Below are 20,180 nucleotides of genomic sequence, written 5' to 3'. Positions count from 1 at the left end.
TAAATCCACTAATTAATTGATAATCCAATGAAATGCATCTCTTACAATTTAAACTGGCAAATCTCATTTTTAATCTCATGAATATTAATACCTATTTTCTGAAAGTGTCTTGTGCTTAATTTAATCATTTCATATCATTCATTTATATAAATATTTTAAATAAATGTATTTTCATAAATAAATTACTAATAAATTACTTTAAAACATTTCATTATATAAAAAATAAATTAATTTAAAAACTCAGGTGTGTGAACAACTATCTGTTTTTTGTATATTTGTATATAAATGTAAATTCCTTAAACCTATGTTTCATGTATATTCTACCCCCATCTGGTGTTCATTTCGGAGAATTACATTTTGAATTTTAATCAAATATTGTTAGCCTTTAATTTAAGCAGTGAAGAAATTGATATAAAATCATTCATTCCAGGCTTATTTCCTGCATCGAGGTTGACCTGCCACCAAAGCTCCCTACTTTCTAATATTTCTTCCCACAGGCCCCCTCTTATGTCTGGTGTAACCTGATCCAGTACGAAAAATTCATATTTAAATTCAGTGCAGGAAATAGAATGCTTGAATAATGCATTTGTGTTTTTCTTTTTTGTGATACAAGTGTGTTCGTATATCCTTCTTTTCAATTCTCTCCGTCTTCCCTACATAAAATGATTGACACGTCTGACAGATAACTAGATATACGACACCTTTACTGTCGCAATTGAAAAAACCCTTACTACCTAACCATCTCTTTCTGCTTTCTATGTAAACTTCTCCTCTGTTCATAATGTATGAACATTGGTGGCACCTGCCACACTTATATGTTCCTACTTTATTTCTATTCCCTTTGTTTTTACTACTTCCACTTCTTTCCATCAATCTTTTTAAACTATAAGAATTTTTGTAAACAATTTTTGGTTCCATTTTAGTAATCTCTTCCATATCAGTCAAAGCGGAGAATTTATTCCATTCCCTATTTAAAAATTCCTTTACTTTCCTATTAGAAGCATTATATTCTACTATTAAGCTTCTTTTGTATATTTGCTGACCAACTTTATTCCTTTTACCATCATTTTCATTCTCATTATTGGTCCCTCTCCCTAAAATTGGCTTAAATCTCTCCCGCCTTTCTTTTTCCACTTCTTTCCTTATGTTAATAACATTCTACAGGGTAACCACGTTCCAAAAACATTTTTTCTAAAACTGTGCACTCTACTTCAAAGTCATCGTCCCAACTAGTCATTCTGGACCCCCTGACAAATTGTCCTTTGACAATATTCTTTTTACTGTGCAGAGGGTGGGCACTATTGAAGTGTAAATAAGAATTTACATAAGTCTCCTTTCTATGCACTTTACTTTCGTATTTTCCATCTCTTTTGTATAATTCTATATCCAAGTATTTTAGTGTTTCTGAACTGGTGGAGTATGTGAAACTCAGGAAATTAGTAGTTCCACTAATATATTCAAAAAATTCTAAGAATTTATCAAGCCCCCCTGTCCAGAATAACACTATATCATCCAAAAATCTCTGGTACACTACCCAATATTGTTTATATTCACTGTTGATAATGTATTTTTCTTCCCATTTTAATAAAATAATGTTAGCGTACGTGGGGGCACATGCCGCCCCCATAGCTACTCCAGATTTTTGTTGATAAAACTCACCTTGGAAAGTAATAAAATTGTATTTTAGCACATAATCCATAAGTGCTACACAAGCTATTTTATCATTTAAGTTTAATTTTTTATCTTCAAAAATGCTCTCTTCAAACATTTCTATCCCTTCCTGGTAGGGAATACAACTAAATAAATCAATGACATCAATTGTCACAAATAACATGTCATCCCTGTAGTATTCGGGCTTCAATAGGCTCAAGAAATCCCAAGAATCCTTTATTATAGTCTGGTTGTTGACCCAAATGTGTTTACATTTGTAATCAACAAATTTAGCCATTGCCACAGTTTTAGAGCCTTCTGCCGAGACTATAGGTCTAAGGGGGGGTCATCCTTGTTTTTATGGATTTTGGGAATCCCGAATATTGTAGCTAACCTGGGTTTGTTCACCTCTAGATACTTAAATGTTTTCATATTAACTGAACGGTAACCCGATCCCTGTAAAAACGGGACTGAAGATCACAATTCCAGTCTCTGCCTAGTAAACATTGATCAAACCAATCACTTCAACCCAAAGTGTGCCGTTCACTTTACCTGTTCTTTACTGATGTTGAATTATTTTATACATCTGAATATTTAAAAAAAAAAAAAAAAAAATTGTTGCCTAAAAAATTTTGCAGTACCCTACCTAAATAAATAGATTCACATGACACTACCGTGTCAAAATTGGGTATAATCGATGGATTTTTATGGATCTTGGGTGCTCCAAATATAACTGGAGTCCTGTATGTGAGCGGTAAAATGTAATTAAACAAATCCAAGTTATCGATCGGATAACATCAAAGGACTGGTCTACACCACTTTTATTAGAAAGAGAACTGTGGTGGCAACTTAAACTAGATGCCTGTCACTCCAGGGCTCAATGGGTGTTCCAGTTTGGCTTGCCTGTTGAAATTGAAACGCTTAGCAAGGTAGCACATTGGGCACGTATTGTATCAATGGTGGGAAGCAAGGGTAGGAACACCTTAATAGCTCTTGGTCATTTCAATAGATACCCTTATATCAAAAGGAATAGAAGTTCAATGTAGTTTAAGTCATTAGAAAGGTATATTCACTCTGGATGCTTGTGAACAGGAAGGTTTATTACCTGCTAGTTTTGTACTAGTCTTAGTTATTTATAAGACTAGGTTGATTTATTTTTTATTAAACAGAATTTATTTATATTATAAAAATTATTCTTTGTTTTTAGTTGATACTTATGTTCTTATTTTATATTTTATTTATATTTATAGTTATTTTTGTACAATCCATTTATATTTACTTTGCTGTCTTAAAAAAAAAAAAAGTAATCAACATTTTTGAGTTATTTTATGCATAGAGAGTGGACCATTGGAACACATGACAGTAAGATAGTTCACGCTGCAGAGGGTTATTTAACTAAACTCGGATGGGCAGGACCCAACCTGGTTTTGTTTATTTTGTGTATATTTTATTCATTTCATACATTTTATTTTATATATTTAATTTTCATATGTACTTCAGTGGCGTGATCATTACATACAAGATTTCCATAATATAAGAATGTTGCAGCTCAGAGAACCAGTTGCTTGTCTGCATTCATTTAAAATGTATGTAAGTAGACTTGGGTCCAGTTCATTTTTAGGCATGAAAAATTGTTTGGTTATACCCAATTTTGACACGGTAGTGTCATGTGAATCTATTTATTGAGGTGGGGTACTGCAAGATTTTTTAGGTAACAGAATTTATTTTTAAATATCCATTTTTTTTTTTAAATATTCAGATGTATAAAATAATTCAACATCAGTAAAGAACAGGTAAACTGAACGGCACACTTTGGGTTGAAGTGATTGGTTTGATCACTGTTTACTAGGCATAGACTGGAATTGTGATCTTCAGTCCCGTTTTTACAGGGATCTGGTTACCATTCAGTTAATGATAGATGAAACATCTTTAGCGGTTGAGGGAAGGGGATATGTTATTGTAACAACAATCATGAAACTTATCTTATTCTATTTTAGAGTTGTATTTAATTTAGAATGTAGGTGCACGGTTGCCTTCTTCACGGAGCATTGTATTATCATTATATGTGTAACAAAGAAACTGCCATAACTGGTACTGTTTTCTAATGAGATGTATATCATTGTGTCTTAGTGCAAACAGGTGATTAACTAATTAGAGGGTTTTTTATACGTATGATTGGGGAGTGGCACTGTTTGTTCAGCATGTATTCTGAAGAAGTTGGAGATTGCTCTGATGAAAAGCGTTTGTTAAACGGCCTAAATCTTTTTCTTTTTTTATCGTGAGGAGTTTTATTAACAAGTATTCGAAGTTTCAAGAGTGTATTCCTTCATTTCTGGGAACGTATTTGTGGATTTGGTTATTCAGTGTTTAATTTTCTTGGCTTGTCTATGTTATGAAAGTAGTTTTTCTCCAGTTTTTAATTTGCTGTTAATAAATACTTGCACCAAAAAGATGGAGTTGTTACTTAGTTTAGGTGAGTGTAGAAGTCCATTGTGGTTGCAGCAGCCTTGGTGATCAGGTCAGGACTTTCATAATGAGGGTTGTGGGAGAAACAAACGAAAAAGCAAGGTCAAGTATGCTGTCTGTGGACCCTTAAACTATGAAATCTTAGAGAATTGATATTGGTAAAATTGAGGAAATACTGGGAGTATTGTATAAAATTTCCAGTAAATGGGTGGGGGGTTAGTTTCCCAGCCTTAGATGTATGAAATTCAGCTTAAGGTAGTCACCTGGAGACATTTAAGGGGGATTTAGTTGACAGTAATGTGGTAGCTGGCTTTACTGCAAGGTAAGATTTGCAAGAGCTGATATAGATTTGGTGTGAGGTAATTGGGGAATTTATAAATATGGGTGCTATACTGCTTTCAGACTGTCTAAATTAGTGATAAGTCCTATGCCATGATACAGTTCATATCAGTGCAACCGAAATCAAGTTTCAGTAACTACTCTTTAGTGTAGGAAGGCCACAAGATTGTGCAGCTTTTTCAAACTGCCAACATTGAACAATGCCACTTTAAACTGAGTTTGAATTTGCTAGGTTGTAATATCCGAGACTGACCTTAACTAAAATGACACTGGGTGAGAGAGTGTCAGCATGCAGAAGTTTTGAGGGGAGTGATTCAAACCATCCCTTGTGTAACAGCGTGGCCTATTGGTAGACTCACTTGTTGATGCACAGTGGATTGCCCCTGGAATGATGCCAGTTAGTCTGCTGCCTTTTTGAGGACTTGTGGCATTCTCCATGATACTATGTTCAAGCGGTCTTTTCTGCCTTTAACACGCGCGTTGAGAACTTGACCATGCCTCTTTCCCCTGGGATAGATTATCAAGTTCACTGACCCTCGTGGGCAGCCATGAGGTCATACTCATTTGAAGTGAAGAAACATAAGCCCTGGTGCCAGAGCGGTAGTGGACTGACGCACATTTATTGCGCAACTTGAGTAAAGAATGCGTGTGTCAGACTAGTCTGTTACCTATAGGTTGCCATTTGACAGCCTCTAAAGATCTGGGTGTGTGAGTGGAACCAAAGTGACTCTTACGTGGGGGCTGGAGGTGCAGCTGAGGGGTGTATTTGTGGGTATAGTACTGTGTGGCTGAGGTTTTAGTAGTACCTAGGAGACTTAAGCAGGTTTTATCCACAGTGTAAATGGGTTTAGTGTTGGGTGGTGGTAAGCTGTTTTGAGTACCACCCTGTTGCAAGCGCACTCTAATGTAAGGGGACAGACATGAATTCATGTTAATTCTGACCAGTGATTAATCAGTAAGTACTTGGTGCTTCACAACAAGGCTAGAAAACATGTGCACACACAAAATGGTCTGCTGAGGAACTTGGAATCGTAGAAATGTAAAAATAATTGCTTTCACTGGGACTAGAGTAGAAGGAGCCCTGAAGTCGACAATCACTTTTGCCAATACCTAGCTTTCGCTACTGCTGGTTTCACTCCAGCTAGGAACTGACCATTTTCCTTGTTATCCCAAGCTGGTTCATGAGAAGTGCTACAGGCTCTCCAGTTTAGTGTTGTCCCAGATGATGGCAGGATCTGTGGGCTCATAGAAGTCTTTTCTAGGTAGGTTCAGGTCAGCACAGTAAAGGAAGCTGCTAAGTGGTCTGAAATTTAAACTAAAGTTCCTGAAAGAATGATAAGATCAACGGGGAAAGTCCTACACACACCGGCCAATGTTCCTCTGTTCCTTGTCTTTTCAGAACCAACAGTGGCATTAATCACAAGCTGGCTGCCAAGTGGGTCACAGGGAGCTGGGAATGAATATTCCTATGCTGTTTCACCAGAAGTGAAATGGCAGCACTGATCTAAAGCTAGCTCCTGAGAAGCAGTTGGCAAGGATTTTCAGTGATCTGTAGTCTCATCCTGGATGCTCCAGTTTTTTAAAACTAATCTGGAAAGGGTGAGGTTCAGATCTGTAGATGTTTTTAGTGTTTCAGTGTTGCAGTCCTGACTTGTGGGGTTTCCTGGTATGAAAGCCCTTGGCTGCCCTGAGTACCGGAGAAAGTTTTCTCCTCCGGTTGGTGGACGCCCTAACTGACATCAGTACAGTTGGGTATAAAGGGAGTCAGGTTGCATCATGAAATCGGTCTTTTCTCGACATCTGAGTCCGAAGCAGTGTTTCAGTGCATCGGTCTGTCTGTCTGGTCATTTTTTGATTAAAATTGCTTTACCCCATTTAATACAAATTAATCTGTGATGAGGGTCTTTCAAGCCTTTATCTTGTAGTCTTCAGTAGTAGGTAGATGAGACTGAGGATTAAGGACAGGCATCTCTGTAGCCATTTAATTTAATGCAAAAGGGATGGGGGGGCAGAGTTATTAACTTGACAAACCTCGAATAATTGTCCTATTCAGTTAATCTTAAAAATGTTGCTTAGTTCCACGTTTCAGTTTGCAATCTTTGCAAAGTAACTGTTAGTGTTGCCATCTGGTCCTAACAGAGAATGTTTTAATTTTAAACTTTCTTGGAATTTAGTATTCTTTTTCTTGGAATTTTAGAAAACATTTGCAATTAAAGCAAGGGCAAAAGTCGGTGTGCAAGTATGCAAAGACATTCAGAATGGTCGCAGTTCTGATAATGGAGGAGGATAATATTGCTTGTAGGGCTATGATGGATGGGATGTACAGAGATGACTTGGAGAATGAAATGAACTTTTTGTGGAGTAGGTGGTAGGCATGTTTTTTAAACTGTCCTTGTTGTGGGAACCACCAGCCTGAAGATGGCCCACAGATGTTTTCCACACACAGGAAGCCTGAGAAAAGAGGTGCTAGACGTGAAGGCATGGTGTGGATTAAGTGTAGATTGCACCAATTTTGCTTGTGCTAGTGGATAAAAATGGTACATGGTGGTCCTGGAGTAGAAGTAGTGTGGAACTTGCAATTTGGGAACAGATATAGTTCTACGTTCAACCTGAGATGAGATGTGAGGAAACCTAACGTTGGCCAAAAGTTGTATATGTATTTTGCAGGTGATTGTGCTTCTGGTAGTAAAGGCCTTGGCTCAGAGGTGTAGCACTGTAATTGCATTCAGAACCAGTCCTCTACTGGTGTAATGCAGATGGACAGGTGAGTGATCCTCTTGCTTCCTATATTTATTTTTGGAGCTCAAATGTAAACTGCCTATCTGCTCTGTTCTTCTGGATTTGAAGAGAGCATATGCAATAGTTTATGCTTCACTGCCATGGAACATGTTCATAAGACTTCATGCATATGTAACGGAAAACAAGTCTTCATTCCCTCATTTATGTCCACCTATGGCTGTCCAGCATGAGGGTTCATTCATTGTCAGAGACTGCTCAATTTAAAAACAAGAGAGTCCAAATTGTCTGCTGCCTGACAAAAACTGGCCCTTTGTAGTGTTTGATGCTTCCTTCTTAGTATCAAGCATATGTTATGTCACTGTATAGAATGTTCATGAAGCAGTAATGCAGAAACTGAAATCAGAATATGAGTAAGGGACTTGGGTAAGGTGTCCTCCTATAAAGAAACTAGGATGGTAGTAAAATAGCACTAAAAGGTGTCATTTTATGCCAGAAATATTCTGGTCAAACTATACTTCAGTAGGACTGGCTGCATAATCGAAGAAAACCAGCAAAATGGATTAATTTTCTGGAGAGAAAAAATGGCTTTGGGATATAGGAATATGGCCACGGATAAAGAAGGAATCCATGTAACTAAAACTGAATAGTGGCATGGCTGTACTTCAGTAAAACTGAATGTATGAAGTGATGAAAATAAGGTGAACCTTGCCTATTTATATTTAAAACTGAGGATGAAATACACAACCTTTGCTCCCATTCAGATGAATTAACTGAAAACTTGAGGTAGGATGAGGAAAACACATGGTTGAAATGCAGATGAAATAGGAAATGAGGGAGAAACTTGAGATTTTGAAGTTAGTGCCAGATGACAAACCTTCTGTTCAGTGCATCAGAAAAGCATAGGGTGGACTTTTGCCTGACCTTCATGAGACAGCACGAGTCAATGGATTGAACTGCCAGGTAACGAAGTAGCTTGTAGAGTATATGTACCTGGCAATGCAGTAAGGATACCCTGACCAGAACCTGTGAAAACTGTAGAACTACCACTAAAGGAAAAAGGCATCCCTTCTGCCCTTAACTGGATAATTTTTAGGCCGTTTCCCTGTGGGAAGCTCAGAGGACCTGGGAATTATGGTATGTTTCTAGGGTGGGAGACTAGTCTGGGGGCGGGTGTTATCGCAAGCTTGCAAAAGCAGAAGGGATTCCCATTCGCACAGATGTTTGTTTCAGTAAGATAGCCAGCAAGCGCCTGAGGTTTTTGGGGATTGTGACATCTTTCATATACTGATGGATCCACTCACTGTTGCATATGTAAGAACTAGAGTATCTTAGAAACAGGTGGTCCCAACATCTTGGCTCCCTCCAAGCCAGTAATGCCACTGCTTCTCTGCAGTAGTCAGTTTCTGTTCTGAAAAGCTTGCCTTTGTTTGTATTTTCCTTTCTTGTGAGAGCACTATATTTTGCTGCATCTTTTTTTTTACTTGATGGAAATGTGCATCTAGCGATAGAGGGTCAGCTCTTGCTAACTGTGTTAAGTTGTCCAGCTTTGAGAATTCTGTGTTTTCCATTTCATGCTTTGCATAATTCCTTTTGTTCAGGATTCTGTTGCAGCATTATATTGCAACCTTGCTCATTGGTGAGGTTGAACTTCAGATGAAAATGCATAATCTTCTGTTGCCTAGAAAACATGAAAGGGCTGAGCGGTAGTTAGTCCTTTCCCTACACTTTGCATTGGTGACCACGCACCCTTGTCATTCCTGATTACCTTGCATAGTCACAGCTAGTCTTCAGTTGCCAGTTTTGCCTCTAAGTTATTCCTATAGTTTCCACAGATTTCTCTCTAGCTTTGGATTGAAAGTGTGGTCATATAGGGGCATTAAGGAAATTCTTGAAATCCCTGTTAGTGTTTTCAGGAAGACTGTTTACTTTCTAATTTTATGGAGAGGCTGGGTTGTGAAACAGAGCTGACACACTCTCAGAAGGCTGCATTTACTTGGGATGTATCTTTTTGGTCCTTTGTTTTTAGGGCTGATCATATTTTATCCAGTGTAATACAAGATGGCATACTGTGGAAGGATGCTGTTAAAGTTGGTGTCATGAAATTTAGTAGACTTTGACTCTCTGCCATTCATTTTGTTTAGGATAACTGTGTAAGTAGCAATCTTAAGACAAACATAGTAATACAGTGAATGTGACCAGCAGCTTTAGATCTAGAGGTCTGCTGCACCTTATTTCTCAGGGCCTAAAAAGGGTCAAACAGAGAACTACCGATGGTGGTCACAGTTGTCCTGGCTTATGTTTGACCTGAATTAAACCACAGTTCAGTTTGGATAAGTAGGCTTGGCATAAAGTTCCAAAGTGGAACATTCTCTCTTTCCTGCGATGGAGTATCTTTAGTTATATTAGTAAGGTGTAAAGAGCACCCCAGCCCCTGCTTGCATGTTAAGGGGGATGCATCCCCTCACAAACTTTTATTGGGGCAGTATTTAGGGTTGAATTTGTACAAGTAACTTTGATATCACAGTTGTGCCCTTTTTGTTTAATCCTTTGTTGATGTCTAAGATTTGTGAAATTTTTTTGTTTGTTCATCCTCATTTAATAAAGTGCAATTGTCTGGTTTTGAGTACTATAGCTAGTAGCTGCGTTGCTAATCAGTTTTTGGAGGCATGCTTCTGTATGAATTGTCCATTTTAATGCACTTTGGCACAGTTCTTGGTATGTAGAAAATTGAAATGTTTCATGCACTGTTGTGGAGCCTTTTGATACACTGGTCTAATTGATATTGATGCTATTTAAATCCAGTCTGCCAGGGATGAGCTTGCTGCCATCTGGTAGATTTGACTAGGCACAGATGTAAATCAGCAGAACACGTCTTTCATGGGGTGGGGGAGGGGGGGTTATACCCCCATGCTACCAGTCTCAAAATATACTACCTCTGAAGTTGCACCAACTCTGAGAAAAGATAATAAATGTTTTCTTTTGATGTGAACTGAAAGGTAGTGTTATGTAGAAACCGTGTGGGTACTGAGCCTGAGCATCTGGTAGTGTAGAAGGAATCACCCCCTTGCAAGAAATGCTTTAATGTTGAATGTTTGTGACTAATGTAAGTGGTGGTCTGTAGGGCAGCCTTTGGGAAATTGCATACTGCTGCAAAAATTAAGTAGCCCCAAGTACATGTTTAGTGGATGCTGATGTAAATCACTGAACCAAGTGGTGTAGAACAAAGGCTGTCAATTTATCCTGCTACAGATCCACAAGTTGCATTCCCTAGTGCTTCTCGGACGGCAGTGACCGTCTTTAACGCCTTTAAGTTGTCACTCAAGATAATTCTCCTTAATAGAAGTCCATACCTCACTGTTCCTCCTGAACATTTTTGCATGTATTGTTACCTAAGATTACACTTATTTCTATTTAATTTGCTCATTCCCTTTTCTAAAGATCCCATTTCCAGTTTTTCTCACAGTATTCAGTGCTTCAAATAGTCTGCTTACATTTTGATTTCCATTTTCCAGTAATTGTTTTTTTGATAAAATTAAATCTGTTGCCGTACTATAGGCAGTTCAGATCCTGTGTCCCAGCTCAAAAGAATAATCTATCTAGCCATTTACTCCCCCAGTATGTCTGGCAGAGTTCTTTAGGGAATTTTTAAAATTTGCTAACTCATTACACTTGCAAACATATGCTCCCAGTTACCTCTTTCTTCCCCATCACATTTCGAACATTTGCTATCTGTGAAAAGTTTTTAAAGTCTGTTTGAGATGTAAAAACTCTTCCGCAAATATTTCCAGGTAACCATCCTAAACCTTCTGGACCCTTTGAAAATTTGGGTGCCGTACATTTGTCTTCCTTATTGGCCCCTTATAAAAGGATTTTTTTTCTAACCTCCTTGATTCTTATAGTTGTGTTTTTATGTGCTGTACTAATTGTCCCCTTTTTCACATTAGCTTTTCTAGATTCATCTAAAAACTCTACCAGAGCGCATCTTTCACGTGGGACTCTCGTATCCCTTTCTTTTAACCTATACTGTACAATCCCTGGTAGGGAAGGCAGTCTCTCTAAGCTGCAGTCCAAACTTCTCATCTCACTCTTCTTACCTTTGTCTAGCCATTTGCTTCCAAAACTTTGGTTTCTTTGCCAGTTGTCACCAGTAAATTCCAGCCACCCTGTTGCCTATTTTATTTACTTTTTGCAGTCATCCCTGTTGGCAGGATTTCCTTTCCCATTCCTGTGTTGGCATAGTTCTTACTTTCTGCAGTTTTGAGTAATCTGGTTGGTTCTCAGATCTGTGTCCAAAAACCCCATTCTTTCCTTGCTATTCCAATTCTTCCTCCCCCTTTAAATCGGTTAATCCTAAACCACATTATTCTGTTGGGAGGATCACCGTATCCTACTTAATTCTTGTCCTTTTCCCCTCCCTGGTAAATTCCTTTAATTCCGTTATACTAGTAACAATCTGGCAAAAATGCACATTAGACACATTCTGTACAGTAAGTCTGATTGCTCTGTGGTGGTGCTTCAGATACAAGTGTGAAGCAACTTTTATCTATCTTAAGTCCATACATTTGGGCCATTGCAGTTGCTCAGCCATGTTGCCATTTTTGCTTGAGTAAACACATGTAAAATGATATTGCATAGCTTTGCTTTGTCTGTCTGGTAGCAAATGTTAATTGTTTAATGCTTTAATTTTTTTAGACTTCTGTGAACTCATTAATTGGTCCATTGCGTAGTTTTTTTCCCTTGTCCCTTTCAATTTTTTGAATGTAATGCATTGTTTGGCACACATGGAAGCAAAACTTTATTTCATGTTTAGGCATGTCCTACTGTCTGCTTCCCTTAAGTAGGTTGGAGCATCGTGCAGGGTGTTAAATGAACTTGCACTGTAATGTTAAATTATTGTATTACCGAAAATCCTGAAGGCTATCCGCTGAAAAGTGTTCCTCCTTAGTTTGTGTACATCATTGCACTTGGTAAGATAAGTGCATTTCTCCCCTAATACTTATTTTATATTAGTTTTTTAAATAAGTCTGGATTCATTGAGGATCCATCCACAGATTTCTGCTTTACTCCTGTATGATGTAACTTTAGGAATCCTTGGATATGTCTGTAGACTTTAATGGGGATGTCCCTGTGCATACATACTAGCTTTAAGTCTACAGATGAATTTTCATGGTATCCATGTATTGATCTCACCAAGTGATTGTTTGCCAAACTTTAAAGGCTTCTTGTGACATCAGCAAAAGCATTTAATGAAGGATTTTATATAAAAATGTGCATTTATTTATATAAGGAAAAAGTATATCATGGCAGAATTGACGCTACATACCATGGTGCAAAAGGCAAGTGAAAAACTGAAGGAACACTTTTTATGAAGGAGTGCAGGAGATTTCATTTGGTAGGAGCATGAAAAACACTACATTTCCATTGTCTGTCTTCATATTAGTACTTTAACAAAAGTTTATTAATGTAATTGTTTTATTGTTTTGCAGTTGATCGTATTGTAGGACTGGATCAGGTTGCAGGCATTGGTGAAACTTCAATGCCTGGGGCATTTAAGACCAGAAAAGGAATGTTCCGTACTGTGGGTCAGCTTTACAAGGAACAGCTTGCCAAACTAATGACCACTCTGAGGAACACAAACCCCAACTTTGTCCGCTGCATAATCCCAAATCATGAGAAAAAGGTACTTTCCTTCATATCTCTGCTTAGAAGTATTTAATGTAAGCTCTGTTTTTTTGTCACAGGTCAGTTAAAAGTTGGTGTCAAAAAATTGATTTTGAAAATGCTGGGCTGCCAGTTTTCACATAATCCTATTTTCAGAAGTCTCTTCCCATTTTGTGCAGTGCTCTCACCATTCTAGTGCTCAAGTTTTTTCATTTTCATCCTTTTCCTTGTATGAGAAGATCCACTACCTCATTCCGTAGAGGAAAGCAGGATGAGACCTGTGTATGAGAGCACTGCCCTGTAATTGAAATTGGAGGGCAGTAACTGTCTTTAACATGTATTGCTGCAAAGGGTCACCAGAGGAAATGGACTAGTTTAAGTATTGGAAGAATATGTAGCCATTTAGTGACTGCATGTTAATTTTAGTGACTACTTCCATACACTTAATTTGCTTGGTAGATTTGTTTTGTGAAGGCAGTACGAGGTGGCAATCCTTAGAATCCCATTACCTCTGCCAAGATGCAGTAGTAATCATAGTACTAGTGCTTCAAAGTCTTGTAAAAAAGCAATGCTTTAGCGCTAAAGTTTGCTTTCAGTTCTGTTTATTATGTTGGAACTGCAGTGCTCTGCATTTTAAATTAACAGTATAACCATACAGTGTTTAAGGAAAAAGAATGCAGTTCTGCATTTTCTTAAATTGTAACTGCATTGCCACCTACTGCATTGTATCTGGAGTGTTTACATTTTGTAAGACACCTGTATTCTTTCTGACAGGCTGGCAAATTGGATTCTCACCTTGTGCTAGATCAGTTACGGTGTAATGGTGTACTTGAAGGTATCAGAATCTGTAGACAAGGATTTCCAAACAGAATAATCTTTCAGGAGTTTAGGCAGAGGTGAGTACTGCTTTTATGATTAATCTGATGGTGATCTTTATATAAAATTTGTGTAAAGAGACTTTAATACTGGGGCACATTGTTTGTGTTCAACCACATAGGTTTGGTGAGTTTAGGAAATTGTCCATAGCCAAGGTAGTGGTTCAGAGTTTTATCATTTGTGTGTTACTTTTAATGATTGATCTTTCAGTCTGTTACAAGTTTTCAGATCACCAGCTTGGGTTGGTAACTGGTAGCCTACGCTGAGGTTTCCTGCAAATTAGCTGGTAGATACTGCCATAAGATTCCAGCATGTTCACCAGATATAGTACAGAGACTCACACTAGCATGGAGTTGAAGTGTAAAAGCCTTCTGCTTTCCGATGCCAGTGCAACTTAAGAGTTTAACCCTTGGGTTGCTCTGTAGATGTCCTATTCCAGTGTTGCAGTATTCTACATGTGAATTTACTCTTGCTTCGTGTACGTCCAGCCAGTATGCAAATGTTTTCAGTACCCATGTGGTACATCTGATGTCTGATATGGCTGATGGAATGTGGGCCATAAAAGTGACGTCTGCACACACCAGCCCTCAGAACTTCTCAGCCGCCAGTCATGCACCAGGTGTTCCAGCTCCCGCTGTCGTCACATTCAAGAAATCAGATAATTACCCTTTTGGGCAACCTTTCAGTTCTATTACTTATTGTATTGCCTATTCATGTCATCCAGAAAAGGCAAGTGTAAGTGCGGCCGTCAGATTCCTCAAGGATACACACCACCAGTGCCTTTTCTGCTTGGGTCGGTTGCACAGCCACAAGGCCTGCTCTATTTGATGGGTGTTTTCTGGCATCCCTCCTCCACTACTGAGTCCTAGGCTTCAACCCACAGACCCTACTATTAGGGAGGAAGCTCTATCTGATTTTTCCTCTGAAGAATCGCTGTCGTATTCATCCCAAATCTCTTCCCCTTTGAGATATGGTTCCCCAGAGGAGGAATCTGTCGAGCCTGACTCCCCAGCTGAGGATTTAACTTTTTCAGAAACCATCTCTAAAATGAGACTATTTCTAGTGAGAATCCTCTGACATGACTGATGTGACCTCATTCAGATGGATTCCTCAACCCCGTCTGCCATATGTCCAGTCTTGCCTGCCTTCCTGGATACTTCCTCCTCAGCATCCTTTAATCCAGACTCTCAGCCTCCTGCCTCTTCGCAGGCCAGATAGACTAAAAGTTCCTGACACTGCCAAGCACGTCCATAAGTGCCCTACTGCAGATCCAGCCACTGTGTACAGACAAGGCTTCTAAGCTGTTACCCACAACCACTCTACTCCCTGCTGACAGACAGCAAAACTATGTAATGTTGGGAAAGAAAATTTACACCTCTGCTACTTTGTCTTTTAGAGCCACAAATTACCAGACTCACATGACTAAGTATGCTTTATCCCTCTTTGAAAAATCCACCAAGGAATTGGCAGATATTCCAGACTGTGCTGCTAAAGCTTCACTGACTTCCCTTCTGGCTCTTAACTCCCAGGTTACCAGCCACTCAAGTACAGTTATGATGCTGCAGAAGCCTCAGCTAGGTCTGCAGCATCAGATTCTGCATTAAGGAGATACTCGTGGATATCCTTCTGTTCCTATGTTGCAGTATTCTTGGTGTGGGATTTTCTGCCTCAGGTGACCCATATGTCTGTTCCTATACAAAAGCTTCAGCTTGGCTGCTGTAGTTGTGCAGGACGTCGCACGCAGGGCCATAAACCAGGGGCCTTATGCACAGACCTCAGAAATTTTCAGCCGCAGACTACCGTCCTATTGTGTGCTTTGCTCCTTCACTTCAAGATGTCTAAAAGCCAGGTACCCAGTTTTTTTTTTCTTTGATTTCTAGTTAGGTTGGTTTGCTGTAGTAACCTTTAGCTGATGCCTGCTAAAAAGCATAAATGCCATTGCGGGTGACATACGCACGACCGCTGCATTTTTTGGCTAGGCCAAGAGCACTACCATATTGCTTGCTCAATCTGCCAATCCGTCAGTGTTCTTTGTTTCACTGTTGCAGTCATTACATTTGGGTTATCTACTTGCAAGGTATCCCTCAGTTGGCCTGATAAAGTGTTGTCCTACGTCTGTTGCTGTCACTTTTTCCATGACGTCAGGTCGTCAGAGGTATAAAACATGCAGCCGACACCATTACGTCAGTCTTTCCGTGCGGTGCCCGAAGCAGAAGCATTTCGCAAGTGCCGGTTGGCAGACTCCTGAAATTTTCATTTTTGAGTTTCAGAACCGAAGTCTTCAACTAAAAGCTAAGTACCCCGTTGAGGAAACTTTTTCTTGCTCTTAACCTATGTAAAAGTAAATAATTGCATTACTTGTGAAAAGCAAATACCTCAAAGATTTTCATTCGTACTGTATTCCTTGCCTAGGCCCAGACCACGACGTACCTTGCTGTTGGTTTTGTGCCTTATTTAAACCACGAACTATCAGTCATCTGTATATTTATGCTTCTAAGTGTTTTGGTGCTCTGTTTAATTATCCTGATATGTCTTCGGTCAGTCGTCCGACTACCGAAATACCGAAAAAACGCAGATATACAGAGGCTGTCTAAGTCCAATGCTGCCAACGATGTTTCTAAGCCAGTCGCCAGTTCGCCGACACTCAGTGAGGCGCTTTCGCAGCCCCTGATACCCGCTACTTCTGATTCGCAGGCCTTTATCGAGACCCATTCAAAGTCTGGTATGCCGAGAGATGCTTCAACTGTGGAACCTGCGGATGTCTCTACCTTGGATGGGTCCGTAGCCGCTGTGCATGCACCGGCTTCTGAGGGTGTATTCGGGCCTACTGACTTGCGTATTAGTGACACAATCTTAAAGGCCTAAATCTCGAACCATGCCTAAAAAACTGATGCCCAGACCTGCATGGTCATGCCTCAGCCTAAAAAACAGAAGAATGGCTGAAGACCTTATTACTTTAATCAGGGGAAGCCAGCCTTCCTCCTCTGAGACATAGGACTGAGTTTGATACTTCCTACAAGGATTCTGAATTTTCTGTTCCCTCTGACCAGGATTTACCCTTATCTACCTTTGAGGATTCTGATGCTGAGGACTCCATTCCCTCTGCTCCCCCCCAGAGGATTTCTCTTTTGGTGTAACCTTGCATACTCTTGGAGCATTTTCGTTGAAAGTCAGGATTTCTCTGATTCTAAAAAGAGGCTTAGGGCTTTCTTACTCCTGTCCCAGCACAGGCCTTTAGCCATACCCTCCTGTACTAGACATTGTTGATGCATTTGCAGAATCTAGCTTGGCCTCTGACTTTTTACCTCCTGCTTCCAGGAAACCTGATAGATATTACAGGGTCCCTGACTCTCGCAAATTCATTTTCAAAAATCCTACTGCGGATCCGGAGACCATTTCACACGGGCCCAAGGGCATTAAAGCTACTACTGCCAAAAATCCCACCCCCTCTGAATGAATCGACTCCAGGGTGCTGGATAGATGGGGTAAAAAGGTATACACTTCTGCAACTTTGCCTATTAGAACCTTAAACTGACAGTTTCATATGTTGAAGTATCAGACACATATTATTGGATTGCTTAAACAGAAAATGATGTTTCCTGATTGTGCTGAAAATAAGGATTTACAGGATTTATTTCATTCATTTGAACAGGTTGGAAAACATACTTTGCAATGTGGTTTTGTCTCTAGGCATCTTGTAGGGCTGCTGTCACTGGCTGTGTACTTAGAAGGCATGATTGGCTTAAGGAGCAATCCCTACCAGATCATGTTAAAACAAAATTACTGGATGCTCCCCTAAAACAGGACTGCCTGTTTGGCAGCAAGGCAGTAGTTCTAAAAAAGATGGAAGAAAAAGGTAAATCTATGCAAACTGTTAAATGATTTTTTACAAGTACAACCTCCAAGATTTAGTAGGCATTGGCCTTCCAAGAATTGGTCCTTTCCTGCCTCTTCCAGACCTTCAGTCCAAACCCAGATCCAGCAGAGCTGCCAGGCTGCAGTCCCAGGGTATGCACAGGACTAAGCAGTGGGGGACCTCCACTTCCAAATCTGGGAATAATAAGACTCCCCCTATGGTAAACTGTCTCAATGACTTCCTTTTAAAATTTCCAAGCACTTATCAACTGACTGCCCCTTTGGGGGGAAAGATTGCTCTTCATGCAAAGAACTGGGAACTCTACCCAGGACAAATGGGTTTTAAATAGTGTCCCAGGGATACAGATTTCACTTCCACACGTTGCCAACACCAAGTGGGTGGCCAGACCAGACCTACCCCCAAATCAGTGGGCAGAGGCCCAAAAACAAGCACTTTCTCTCAAGCATGGGAGCTATTCAGTTGGTACCAAAAGAGGAAAAGGGACCAGGTTTCTACTCGAGACTTTTCCTGGTACCCAGAAAAGACAAATCATGGCATCCTATCTTGGACCTGTCTATCCTAAACACCTTTTTGGAGATTCCAAAATTCAAGATGCTGACTCTTCACCAGTTGCTTCCTATGCTATGCAAAGATGCCTGGTTGGCAACAATTGCTTTAAAAGAAGCATACCTGCACAATCCCAATCAGGGAATCTTGTAGAAGATTCCAATGCTTCAAAGCAAGCTACACGCACTCTCAGTTCTCTGCATTGCCCTTTGGCTTATCTACTGCGCCCAGGGTATTCACAAAGTGCCTAGCTCCAGTTATTGCATTTTGCAGGCAAATATTCAAATATACCCATACCTGAACGATTGTGTAATTCAAGCAGAAAGTCAGGACATACTTTTGAATCAATCTGGCCTTTGTACAAAGGGTTCTAACTTGTCTGGGGTACACCATAAATGAAATGAAATCACACCTGGTGCCCTGTCAACAAATTATATTCCTGGGAGCAAGCTTGAATACAACTTCCCAGATGGCTTTCTTCACGACAGCGAAACAAATTCATTTGACAACCTAAGACAAATACTGCAAGCCTTAGGGTTCATGGCCTCCTGCATTTTTCTAATTCCATATGCAAGACTGCATTTGAGGAAACTACAGTGGTATCTAAAAAGCCTATGGTGTCAACATTCTCAGGATCTAGAAGCAATGATTCCCATCATAACTTGCCTACGCCTAGAGTTCCTTCAGTGGGCAGAGGCCTGCCACCAAAACAAGGGACTACCTTTCACACCACCCCCTGCCGCCCAAACCCTAACAGACGCATAAGACTATGCATGGCTCACCTGGCAGGGAAGTGCATTCAGGGCAAATGGAACCCAAGTCAAATGCACCTGCATATCAGTCAAAAAGAAATGTTAGCTGTACAGAATTGATAGCATTCAAGGACTACATTCTTCCAGGAACAACTAATGGTAAAAACGGACGATACCAGTGGTACATAAGCAGGGGGGGGTACACATTCTTACCCCTTCTGCAGACTAGCCATGGCATTGTGGAACACAGCCTTGAGATACCAAGGGCACCTACAAGCTCAATTCCTGCCAGGAAATTTAAATACACTGGCAGACTGACTAAGCAGAAACCTCATGGACCCACACGAGTGGAAACTGCAACCAAGGATTTTCAACATGTTGACCAGCAAATGGGGGAGCCCAGATATAGACCAGTTTGCCTCTCCCCGGAACTACCAGTTGGACAGATTTTGCACAAGGACTCCCACAAACAAGCCTGGAAAGTGGATGCTTTGTCCTTCAGCTGGAGAAACCTATCAGTCTATACCTTCCCCCCTCTGCTCTCCAAAGTACTACTAAAAATCAAACGGGCCAAACCAAGGATGATTTTGATTGCTCCAGACTGGCCACGCCAGCACTGGTACCTCCTCCTGCGCAGTGTCACGGTTTTCCCCATGGCACCTGCCTCAGACACCTTTCCTGTTGTCTCAGCAGGAGGACCAGATTCTGCACCCTCTGCTTTTAACACTGAACATAGCAGCCTGGCTAATTACCTTAATCTCTCCTTTATCATCCCTCAGTAAACCTGTGATGGATATCATTTTAGAGGCAAGGAGGCCTAGTATTAGAAAATCTTATGCTGAAAAATGAAAACTATTCTATGCCTGGAACCAATCTCAAGGGATGAGCACAGCAGCACCCAATTTACCTTGGATTTTACAATACTTAACTGAGATGCTTCACAAGGGCATGTCTTTTTTTTTTCTCCAAAATTCACGCCTCGGCCATTTCCACTCATTATGAGACAACCTTTCCCTCTTCTCTCATCCACTGCTCAAGCAGTTCCTCAGAGGGGCCAAAAATTTGAGACCACCCGGGAGCGCTCCAACCCCAGCCTGGGACCTTAACTTTGTTTTGGAAATACTCACTACCTCCTTTCGAGCCAGCTGCTACTGCAGACTTAAAATTTCTTTCTTGGAAAACAGCTTTTCTTTTAGCAATCACTTCAGCAACTAGGGTATCTGAATTACAGGCCCTTATGGCAGTGGAGCTTTTCATCATCTTTCATGCTGATA

General features: G+C 40.1%; 1 protein-coding gene across 1 annotated transcript in view; it reads left to right on the top strand.

Annotated features, from left to right (window-relative positions):
• Positions 1–20,180, top strand: part of MYH9 (myosin heavy chain 9) — a 1,134,272-nt gene that overhangs the window by 541,043 nt on the left and 573,049 nt on the right. Inside the window, exons 18-19 of the mRNA XM_044075327.1 lie at positions 12,681–12,874; positions 13,630–13,751. Coding sequence (XP_043931262.1) covers positions 12,681–12,874; positions 13,630–13,751 — 316 coding nt within the window. The remainder of the gene's footprint in view (positions 1–12,680; positions 12,875–13,629; positions 13,752–20,180) is intronic.

Source organism: Protopterus annectens, chromosome 1.part1 (assembly GCF_019279795.1).
Source record: "Protopterus annectens isolate FY-2018-M chromosome 1.part1, PAN1.0, whole genome shotgun sequence".
NCBI lineage: Eukaryota > Metazoa > Chordata > Ceratodontiformes > Protopteridae > Protopterus > Protopterus annectens.
This window is presented reverse-complemented; position numbering and strand designations above follow the sequence as displayed.